At 35.9% G+C, this 12,566-nt stretch overlaps 1 protein-coding gene across 1 annotated transcript in view; it reads left to right on the top strand.

Moving 5' to 3' along the window:
- LOC129732085 (uncharacterized) overlaps positions 1-12,566 on the top strand; it is a 47,515-nt gene that overhangs the window by 34,365 nt on the left and 584 nt on the right. Inside the window, exon 3 of the mRNA XM_055692591.1 lies at positions 12,273-12,534. Coding sequence (XP_055548566.1) covers positions 12,273-12,534 — 262 coding nt within the window. The remainder of the gene's footprint in view (positions 1-12,272; positions 12,535-12,566) is intronic.

Raw genomic sequence — 12,566 nt, 5'->3', positions numbered from 1 at the left:
GGATGGCGCCTCATAGGCAGTAAAAGAATTTGAACACGTTTTATTATGTCAAAGCCAAAGCTTTGAAAGTGTTTTAAAGTAACCCGTGACCGAAATTGCCATCATTGAACCCATTAGACACATTCCTAACTCTTCTACGCCAAGACATCAAAATTTCAAACTGCATATTTGACCCAGAACTGTTGTGTATGTGAAAGAGGATGAATTGAACTTCACGGAAAACGTTTGTTTCATTTGAATTTACATGCAAAACTTGACTAAATGATTGAATTAAAGCACTCATAAAAGATTAATAAAATCATAGTTTTGACACTATTTTTAAAAAATAGCATATTTTTGATACTATTTTGAAGCTATGGGCATGTGATACATCAGAAAGTAAAGGGTTTTTATGGACGTATTCATAGCCTAAACGCAGTTATTGCTGCTATTTTGTAGATTCAATTGGTAGGTCATTGAAAAACAGGTCCCTTATTATGGTGTCCCGTTACAAAAATAATAATTTTTTTCGTATTGTGCAAATGTTACATACTGTAGAAAAGTAGTATTCAGGATTTTCTTAGTACTCAATGATACCTTTCTTAGCATATGCTGGTATGTGAAATTGGTGCATTCTACTCAAAGTTACAATAGTGTCAAAGTTATGGTGTCGCGTTACAAAAATTTTATGTGTTTTATAAAGTCACCAAAAACGAGTTTTTGAGCTCTTGTCAGTGTGTATTGATAATACAACATGGAATCATGATGAATAATAGTCATCTGCATCAAATTATATCCACCTTGAAGTGAGGAGTTTGCTTTTCACTGGAATTAGATCATTACATATTCAATGCCAATGGAAACCCATGGGAAATTACTAGAATGGTTTTCAGATAACATTAAAAATGTAAAAATATCTTTGTGCTTGGAAATTAAAATAAATTATGGAAAAGCAAAAAAAATATGATTTCAAAGATAGTGTAAAACAGTGTATTTGACTATTTTAACCTCAAATAGACCTATGCTGTTTCTTAGGTTTCCTCTGCTTTTAGGCGTAAATACTGCTTTAACCAATCATGTTATTTACGAATAAACATCAACAATAATCATTGCCACATGACAGAGAATAAAAACACAAACCTCACGTACACTACATATGCTCTGGTAATGTTTTTACTTCTAGTCAAAAATTGATAACGTATTATACCCAAACGATATACCTAAATATTAAACGATGGAAATTCGTTGTTCTTCAATGCTTAAACCTTCGGAACACGAAAACAACCAGGCCAATTACACTTCACTTCGTTCCTTGAGAAGTTGCTGAATAATACCTTTTCAACACATGGCACAGTGCGTTGAGCCATAGACAAAAATCGTTTTTCTTTCTTTTTTATTTGGATGCACCAAGTACCCAAAAGTGTTCACAGATATCTCCTGGGTTGTGAACAAGTATTGGTGAGCTTTGGGAAGCATCACAAATACTAATACAAGCATAGCAAGCGTCAGCGTCCAGAGCAATCATTAGTTTTCCATTTCGTGCTATATTGTCGCGCGTTTTCTAAACGTTGGTAAAACTTAATTACTTCGTGTATTCCAATAACACAAAATGGAAAATAACAATCAAGGTTAGTGCAATATATTTCATTGATAGAGAGACTTGGTTTCGATTGCGTGTATGATGAATTGGTATGATGAGTTGGTGAAGGTATTAATTCTTAAAAACGCGAACTCAAACTTTCGTTAGCGTTATAAAAAAAGTTCCACCGAGTTCCTCTCTAAAACATGCATCAAAAGTTTGCTTGAAGTGTCCTCTACAAAATATATAAAAATTAGCTGCAACTCTGAGAGATTTTTTTATTTTTCGTATGTCAATGCCGATCGCTCGTGAAGCGGTAGATATTTGAAAAGTGGTTTAACTACAATGCAAGCAAAAAAACATCATGTGTATTTCTATACTGTCTCTACCAGAAGACACAGTCGAGCATGTTTATAAGATTTGCACAAGTTTTCTGCTGTATATTGTCCGAAATTGGGGTCCGAAACTCGAAATGGGAGAAATGCAATAGAATAAAAAAGTATTTTATGAAAAAGCATGAAATTTGGTTGGAGTCACCGATTGCTCTTCCTCGATTCGGCGAGAATAATAATTATGAATACAACCATATTTCTTCTCGTGGGTGTCCTCAGAAGCTTTTTGAAAGCTGTTCAACCGGAATTAAAAATGGCGAGTTGCAGAGCTCGTTGAAAATAACTCCCCAAAAGAATTAGTATTTGCTGCTACCGTTTCAAACAACTATTCCAATTCGTCTAAAGATGACCCAAAACTTGACTTGATAATATAATATGCATCATGAAGAATTTTAAATTGTTTGTTACTCTGGTAATTGAATATATAAAAAAATAATAAAAATGAGACGTAAAAGAATACCAAAAAATCTTTTTTTTTCGGTATAATTGCGCATAAGTCACTTTTGCAATTATGTAAAAGTAAGTAAAACATAGAAACCGCAGTTTCGTTACAATGTACAACTTTTACAAAGAGATTAACGGTTTCTGGTATAGGATGAGTGCGTTGGCGTTTGGGACAGTCTTGTGATTTAGTGTATCACATAAGACCTTTATGCATTTAGTAGCTCTGAAGGTAACGAATGACATTCCTTGTTACATCAACATGTTTAATCGACAAAATCGTGTAGTTTTGATTTTTGTCCCGTCTTACCCTACATTCAACGCACTGTGCACGGTGGCGAACTAGCTTGTGGCTGACAGCCACCTTAATAAAGCAATAAAAAAAAACTTTTCAACATTCATTCAAACTCATCAAACTCTAGGTATACACTGGGGTCTTTTTTTACGCGGTTGGTTGTACCGCGTTGAAAAAATCCGCCTATAAAAAAACCGCGTAATTTAAAAAAACCGCGTAAAAAAAACTCCATTCAATAATAAGATCCGATTAAAAATAATGGCACGTAAGTAAATATAAACTTGAAGAATGATATAAAAATGGTAACGAAACCAACAAAATGAGTTTTTAGTGCTTCTGAAAATGAAAATTCGTTGAAGAACATGACAATAACTTTTTTATAATAATTTTGCTACATGTTTAAGCTTTCGTTTCTTGAACGGAAGTAAATCGCAACGACCCTGACTCGTATCGTCGTACAATTATTAATGTATTTTTGTTCCTTCTTCCCGAATTAACGGAAATTGCCTATTTTTTTATTATAATAGCAAATATATTAAAAATATGCATTATTTAGATTAATAAAACAAAATATCTTATTGTCATGAACCATAAGATTGATTTTTACTTTATTGGATTTACTTATTCTAAACTAATTCAATACCGCGTAAAAATAATCTTTCAAATCGCGTAAAAATAATCCGCGTTGTTTCAAGAAACCGCGTAAAAATAATCCGCGTTATTGTAAAAATCGCGTAAAAAAGTCGTGTATAAAAAAAAACGCATAAAAATAACCCGCATAAAAAAGACCCCAGTGTATTATAAATTAACAATATTCCTACCAAACTCACTCAATACCTGATGGTTACGACACTACCTAATAATCCAAATAAAGCAACAACAAACCCCAAAAAATCCGATTTATTCGTGTTTTTCACATATTTTTTCTTACTTCAAGTACATTTTGATATTATTTTTCTTGGAAACTTCAACAAATTTGCAATTTGAGTGCAATTTTGAGTAAAATTGTAGCAGAAAAATCCAAACGAGACGAGTTGCTCGCCAAGGTTCAGTAAAAGGGCCCAATGTTTCATAAATATACAGCTATTTTTGTTTGCCAGTCGAAAATTGGAGGGTGCGGAGTGATAGCTTTGCATAAACTGCCGTTCCAATCATAGTTGTCCTAGTTCTGCACAAACCTTATGCACGCTGGGACAACTATGCTTGGAACGGCAGTAAACTACTTGTTTCCCCTTGACTTAAAGGAAAACTGTATCAAAAAAGGTTAAAATCTGAATGAATCTTTTTTATGAAGGAAACCATTCGCAGTACGATTAGTGGTAAAATAATATAAATCTGAAACGCCCCCATCGTCGTAACTTCGAACTAAATGTAAATGTCATAGCATAAACTTATTGGTATTAACCTAAACAACAACTTTGCCGAAGATAGTATGACTAAAAACTAATCATGATGCCCACATTTACAAAGCTCCCATTTTCGTAACGCGACACCATTTGCAGGAGACTGTTTTGCGTAACGCGACACCATTGACACACCAAAATGTTTTTGGGAACATTTCGCCGAAAATTCAGTGTTTTCTATGTTGTAATATGTCATTTTGTTGGATTTTGTCTCCGGAACAAATGTCTAGAAGAAACTAGGGTTCAAGAACTTACAGCAGAGCAGATATCTGAACGTATGCCATCGAAGGTTGAAAAACCGAAATTCAGCGATGGTGTCGCGTTACAAAATGTATCGGGTTGAAGTGCATGATACAACTATCTAAATTGCTAAACCAACCCGTAATAAGAAAATACATTTAGTTGGCATTATTTACGACCTGTTTAATCATATGCTTTTTAAGCTAATTTATAATATCCAGCCTAAAATGTACACCAAAGTCGGTTCCTCATTGTGTCGCGTTACGCTGGAATGTGTCATTAACGTTTTAATATATGCTCAAAATTTCAACAGGATGCGCAGTGCCCTCAAAATTAATCACATTAATAACAGAATAAGTGGAAGTTCATACTCAACCATCCTAGCAACGGAAACGAACTGGAACGTAGATATTCAAAGTGAAGAAGTTTTCAACAGCGATCGTGATTTATCACTATCTGATTAGAAATCAGGTGGAGGAGTGCTTGTGGCTGTTGGGGTTCAGCATGATTCTGAGCAAATTATAACCCAGAAACATGCCGAATTTGAAGATGTCTGGGTTAAAATTTAATTGAAGGGTGAAATCCATATTTTCGTATCAGTTTACTTTCCACTCCACTTTGCCAAAAAGCAATCATATGAAAAATTAAGGACGGTAGAACTAGTGAATGATGAGTCCAACACTAACTCAAAAATTCAGAGATTTCAACCAGAATGAAGCTGATTTTACTGTAAATGATGATAATAAATCGCTTTTACTTCCTGTAGTAGGAGAAAAGGAAACTCTGCAAATTATTTTTGACGGATTTAGTCAACTTGGATTACATCAGGTTAACTCAATCCGAAATGAGCAAAACTGTTTTTTAGACTTTTTATTTTTTTACCAATTGCATGGAAGATTTTAGTGTTGACATAGCAGAATATCCCCTATGGAAAAATGAAAAATTTCATACTGCAATTGAGTACTCGCTAATGATTGATACCGAGAGATCACGACCCTCTGATCATGAGCCTGAATATAAATATGACTTCACTAAAGCAAATTTTGAACTAATCAATCGTAAATTAACTGCCATCGACTGGCAATCACTTCTAAAAAATGAAACAGATATGAACAAAGCGGTTGATAATTTTTTATCATCACTGAACAGTGTTTTAGACTCAACTGTACCAAAATCAAAAAAAATGGCTAGCTTAATAGATCCCATTTGGTTTACCAGAGAAATTTAAAATTCAAAAAACAGGAAACAAAAAGCTCATAAAACAAAATACTTAAAGACCAAGGAAATTTAGACAGATATTTGAACATATGTAATGAATTGAATAGTAAAAATATCTATAAAATAGTAAAATATCTATAGCGTAGGAGAATTACAACACTAGGGTAGAAAATAACATTAAATCAGACTCAAAACAGTTTTTTAAATTTGCAAACAATAAAATGAAGTCTAATAACTTCCCATCTCGCATGCAATATGAAGACTTTGACAGTACTGACTTAAAGCAAATCTGCAACAATTTTGCGAGTTGTTTTTTCAAACCGTTTATAAAAATAGCGACTCAGTCAGGGACTTTGAGTACTTTTCGCACTTGCATGAACAAATAAACAAGTTCAAGAAATCCTCGCAACACTAAAAGAACTGGATGCTTTAAAAGGTCCAGGACCAGATGGAATTCCACCCTCACTTATGAAAAATCTTGTTCCTGCTTTCGTAAAACCCTTGTTTTGGCTTTTCAACTTATTCCTTACGTCCGGACAATTTCCATCAGTCTGGAAAAAACCTTTTCTTATACCGATTTTCAAGTAAGGTAAGAGATCTGACATCAAAAATTATCGTGGCATTGCAATAATATCATGTATCCCCAAATATTTTGAAGCTATCGTAAACCAAAACCTAAATTAATCCACCTAGCGGTCAGATCCAGCCATTCTTATTCAAACTTTTATTTGTTTGAATAGATTTACATGAACGCTTCAATCTAATAAATGTATATTCACTCTTTAGGTTCTAAAATATTGATGTTGTAATCTATACATATAAAAATGCAGTACGGTCTGTCTGTCTGTCTGATCCATATAGGCTTAAAGACTACCGAACCGATCGACGTGAAAATTTGTATGTAGGGGGTTTTGGTGCCGATAAAGGTTCCTATGATAGTTTGAGACCCCTCCCCCTTCTGGAAGAGAGGGGTCCCATACAAATTAAACATAAATTTCTGCTCAACTCAAGAAGAAACCAAGCAAATGAAACCGAATTTGGCATGTGGATGTTTTAAGGGGTAACAAATATGTCCATAATAGTTAACTCCCCTCCTTCTCTGGAAGAGGAAATGAAACATAAATTTCTGCACATCTCGAGAGCTAACCAACTAAATGGAACCATATTTGGCAGGTGAATGTTTTTAGTAGAAACAAATTTGTTACATAGGTCAACATTTTGAATTGTAAGATGGCAACTTCCGGTTTCTGGAAAACGGCCTGAAATGGACGATTCCCATTAAATATGAGTATCTCCGGAACCAGAAAGATGGACTAAAAATTAATCACAGACACAATCTTGAATTTTGATATGGTGACTTCCGATGTCTGACAAACAGCCGTAAATGACCAAATACCAGTGAAAGGAATGTTTTCGGAACCAGAATTATGCCCAGATGACAGAAATTGATTTCCCGTTCAAATAGTACGACACCACATTTAAATTATGTTGAGGCCACATATATCGATCAAAGCAGGTATAGTTTTGAATAGTCTTTGAATTTCTTTTCTTTCCATTACTTTTGAGTTACATACCAAAGTGTTATTTAGATGAAGAAAAAAAATTGTTATGAAGTTTGATATTTGTAAGTTTGAGAGATGACTCGTTCGTATGACACTAGTTATGTTCGGTTGTGTAATTTCTGAGATAATGAAGTTTCGTGATTTTCACATTTCGGTACATTACAGACGAAGTTACAGTTCGATTACAGTAGGATTCAATAGGGTGTTATGAGGCAGCTAGACTTATCATTTGACACTAATTTTGTGGAAATCGGGTCAGCCATCTCTGAGAGAAGTGAGTGAGTCCAAGTAGTATTCGAAAATATGTTCCTTTTAATAGCTGGATTTCACATTTCTAAACATAACAGGCAAAGTAATAGTCCGATTGCAAAACAAATCAATAGGGTCTTATGGGGCAACTAGACCTTCCATTTGACACTGATTTTATGAAAATCGGTTCAGCCATCTCTGAGAAACATGAGTGAGATTAAACAGTCTTCAGAACACGTTTCTGTTCATAACTTTTGAACCACATGTCCAATCTATATAAAATTCAAAAATTAAGAGTTTTTTAGGTAGCCCGTTCATTTGAAACCAATTTTGTTCAAATCGGTTGTGTGGTTTTTGAGATAATGATGTTTCATGATTTTTACATTTTGATACATAACCTCTAAACTAAAAATCCGATTACAATAAAATTCAATAAAGTTTCATGGGACAACAAGACCTTCCCTTTGCAATCTATTTCATGAAAATCGGTCCAGCCATCTCTGAGAAAAGTGAGTGAGAATAAAAATCTGCACATACACACACACATACACACACACACATACAGAAAATGCTCAGCTCGTCGAGCTGAGTCGAGTGATATATGCCATTCGGCCCTTTGGAGCACTTTTATATCTTCGGTTTTGCAAGTGATTGCTATACCTTTCTAGGAGAAAGGCAAAAATATTTAATCAGGTCAAGAACCGCATAACGTGTAACCAACATGGTTTTTACAAAGGAAGGTCTACGGCTACCAACTTACTTGAATTTGTTGATTTCTCTCTTGCGTCTATGGACAGAGGCAACTTCGTGGAAACTCTATAAACGGATTTCAGCAAAGTTATTGACAGAGTAGATATTTCCATGCTTATGTTCAAGTTAAAAAAAAACTGGGATTTGAGTCAGGCCTACTTAGATGGATTGAATCTTATCTGACAAATATGACACAAACGGTTAGGTTTAAGGGACACCTTTCTGTACCAGTAAAAATGACATCTGGAGTTCCAGAAGGCTCACATTTAGGCCCTTTGCTTCATTTTATTTGTTAATGACGTTTCCCTTGTGTTGAATCGTCTCAACGTTTTGATCTATGCCGATGACATGAAATTGTACACGCGAATAAGAAACAAATCAGACATCCAACAATTCCAACAAGACGTTGACATTTTCTACATTTGGTGTAAAAAAAGTCTTCTTGATCTCAACGTAAAAAAAAAAGCAATATTATATCCTACACAAGGAAAAGAAATCTTGAACATTCTAGTTGCACTCTTGGACATCAAATTGTAGAAAGGTGTTTTTTTTCTTCATAAATAATAGAAAGGTGTTATCAAATTAGGGATTTAGGAGCGACTTTGGATTCTAAGTTAACATTCTTTGATCACTACAAGAATCTGGACTGCCTTCGTGCATGACCAACGGTACAAACGAAGCGGATTCAATCCCCGGTATCGCAAACCTCTTTCGTTCGCAGTTTAGCAGCGTATTTACTAGAGAGACCCTAAGTGCTGAAGATATCGTTACTGCCGCTAATAACGTACCTAGAATTTCTTCCTCTAGCTTACGAATGTCCATCACTAGTGAAATGGTGACTAAGGCAGGTAAACAAAGCAAATCCTCGACAGGTTGCGGCCCAGATGGAATTCCGTCGCTAATCTTGAAACGATGCCTTGGCCCGCTCGCAACTCCGCTAACAACTGTATTTAATCTGTCGTTATCATCTGGTATTTTTCCTACTTGTTGGAAAGATTCTTTTGTTTTTCCTGTACACAAGAAAGGCTGCAAACGCACGGTTTCAAACTATCGCGGTATAGCAGCATTGGGCGCTACCTCTAAGCTTTTCGAGATTATTGTTCTTGAAACATTATTCTCAAGGTACTCGCATAACATTTCGCCGGAACAGCATGGCTTTATGCCTAAGAGATCAACTACAACCAATTTAGCCACTTTCACGTCATTTATCATACGAGAAATAGAAAATGGACATCAGATAGACGCCATCTATACCGATCTCTCCGCTGCTTCTGACAAAATGAACCACGAAATAGCCCTGGCGAAGTTTGACCGTATGGGCATCGACAATAGCTTGCTGACCTGGTTGCGTTCTTACCTTATCGGCCGGAACATGTCGGTGAAGATTGGTGATTTTATTTCATCGCCAATTTCTGTCTCATCTGGAGTGCCTCAGGGGAGCCATCTCGGCCCTTTCCTCTTTCTTCTTTACATGAATGACGTAAGCAACACTCTCAAATGTTTCAAGCTATCGTACGCTGACGACCTCAAGTTATTTCTCGTCATAAAGGATCACGCTGATGCTTTCTTCCTACAACAACAACTGGAGTTGTTCGGTGCTTGGTACTGCATCAACCGGATGTCTCTTAATGTGACTAAATGCTCAGCAATCTCGTTTGGCCGTAAGCGCACTCTTCTCCATCACAACTATTCGCTATTCGGTACTGAGCTAAAGCGTGAGACGACAGTAAAAGATTTGGGAGTGCTGCTAGATTCAAAACTGAGCTTCAAGGAACACGTTTCGCACGTCGTTTCCAAGGCATCGTCCCAGTTAGGCTTCATTCTTCGATTTTCAAAGAAATTCCACGATACTTATTGCCTAAAGGCACTATTCTGCGCTCTTGTACGTCCAGTACTCGAATATGCTGCGGTAATCTGGTCTCCCTATTACCAAAACGACACACATAGGATTGAAACCGTTCAAAGGAAATTCGTTCGCTTCGCCTTGCGTAAACTCCCTTGGCGCGACCCCTTCAACTTACCTAGGTATGCCGATCGCTGCAAACTCATCAACCTAGAGCAGTTAGAAGCGAGAAGAAATGTAGCTAAAGCTTGCTTTGTTGGCGATCTACTGCAGGGAAACATCGACTGTCGCTATCTTTTGGGTCTACTTGACATCAACACACGGCGCCGTGATACTCGCTCACACACTTTTCTGCACATTCAGCCCTCGAGGACTAATTACGGACTAAATGAACCAATGCGCAGTATGTCCCGTGTGTTTAATCGTTGCTATGCTGTTTTCGATTTTAATGTCTCTCGTGTTAGCAATAAGAATAGCTTTAAGACAATTTTCTGTTAGCTTAATTGTACTGTTAGTTAATCTCAATCTGTCATTAGGGTAAAAATTTTATCTGTTGACATCAAATATAATAATAGTAATAATAAACTACAATACGATCATCAATAGAGCCAACAGTATACTAAGTTTTATAAAAAGGTTCAGTTATCATTTCGTAGACCCGTACACTATAAAAACTCTTTTTGTTACATATGTTAGATCTATTTTAGAATACTGTAGTGTTGTTCGGTCGCCTTATCAAGACGTCCATTCCAATAGAATCGAATCCGTACAAAAACAGTTCTTGTTATATGCACTAAGAAAACTAGGTTGGAATTCATTTCCTCTCCCTTGTTATGAATCGCGTTGCATGCTCAGAGCCGGATTTACGATTGTGGGGGCCCGGGGCCCAGTTTACAGTGGGGGCCCCAGAATAAAACAAACCCGTTTTTTTATCGTACGAGTTAAAAACATTTATTTGTTATTGAAAAGTTACCAAAAATTTGCTAGAATTTTTTCTTACGAGTTTTTTTTTTGCAGAGAACTTATTGATTGAATAATCAACATTCAGCTCCTTCAGAATATTGTACTCTCAACTTAACAATGCTAAGTTTGACAGCCTTTCACCTTTCATAGTCGTACGCAACCTATTTTCAATCAGTTTCATCTTCGATAAAGACCTTTCTCCAGTTGCGTTCGAGATCATTAGGCTTAAATAAATTAATGTATGCAACTGCTCGAATTCCGGAATTTTTTTCTTGATATCTGAAAAATAAAAACCTACCGCAATTTGAAAAAAAAAAAATGCGATCCGCAAGCAAAAATTTGCACACAATTTGAGAAAGACTGCGCAAATATAAAGCTACGCTGGCAATAATCTACAGAAACTAGGAAAAAACTACACACTTCTGCAGGTCAATAAAATCTGCACACGGACTCTGAAAATCTGCGTTCTGCAACGCAAATCTAGTATCCCTGATTCGGACAGGTAAACATATTTTCGGAATCAACAGCAATGCATTAAAAAAACTTGTGGATTATTTTCTTTCCTGCTTGATCTCCCATGCGCGCTGGTTCGATTCAAATGGTGTGTTCATGTGTGTCATTCCAAGAGAATCGAAGGTAAACTCTTATGGATGTAGTTGTGATATTGGCGCTCGCGAAAAAATAACACTGAAGGAAAGTTTCAGATTGAAATGGTCTGTTCAAATTTTCTTACTGTAAATTGAACTTTTGATTGAATCTCATTTTTGATAGAGAAAAGAACTTTTTCTTGTTTTGTGAGGGTCCCAAAAATCTAGGGGCCTGGGCCCCCTGCCCCCCCCCCCCCCTTAAATCCGGCTCTGTGCATGCTTATTAATACAGAAACGCTTGAAAAAAGAAGAGAAATGGCTTTGGTAACTCTTGTCAACGATTTAGTCTCACGACGCATATGTTCGAAAAATTTGCTAGGAAAACTCAATTTTTATGCTCCTACGCGCTCATTAAGAACGCGAAAAATATTTGTATTAAATTCTTATAGAACAGAAAACGCCATGGCCGGGCCAGTTAATAGTATGATGAGTCTTTTTTAATAAATATTGTGAAGTTATTGATTTAACGATGTCGCGAAATGCTCTTAGAAAAAAAATTGAACACGAATTTCATAACTATATGTTTGATGTTAGCAATAGTTTTTAAGATGTAGTCTACTATGATTTACGCTATTTGCAAAAAAAAAACGCTATCGAAACTGGATCCGTTTATCTTTATCATTGTTTTATTTCCTGCGATCCTCAACATAAACTATTTAGTGTATATAATTAAATTTTATTATGTGTGACTATTAGAATTGCCTTTTTTAGGTATCTTTAGCATGCGTGGTTGTATGAACCTTACATACATTCCGGAGGATTTTGCATTTGATTTTAGAATGCTCATCAACAATCGTGTTCTATATAAAAATAAAATTACCGGGAGGAACCCTCCACCAGTTTGTGTTAACCCTCCAAGACTGGACTTTGTTGAAGTTTGTGCTCGATTCTACGACCTCTTTTTCGTTGGCCGCAATATGCACGTTTGCATGGAAATGAACGGAAGCTTCGAGGGATTTGAACTTTTTTCACGGTGTTTATTCGTGTTCTATGTAATCGTAATTT

Source organism: Wyeomyia smithii, chromosome 3 (assembly GCF_029784165.1).
Source record: "Wyeomyia smithii strain HCP4-BCI-WySm-NY-G18 chromosome 3, ASM2978416v1, whole genome shotgun sequence".
Taxonomy (NCBI): Eukaryota; Metazoa; Arthropoda; class Insecta; order Diptera; family Culicidae; genus Wyeomyia; species Wyeomyia smithii.
Note: the sequence above shows the minus strand (reverse complement) of the source record. Positions and strands in the feature narration are given on the sequence as shown.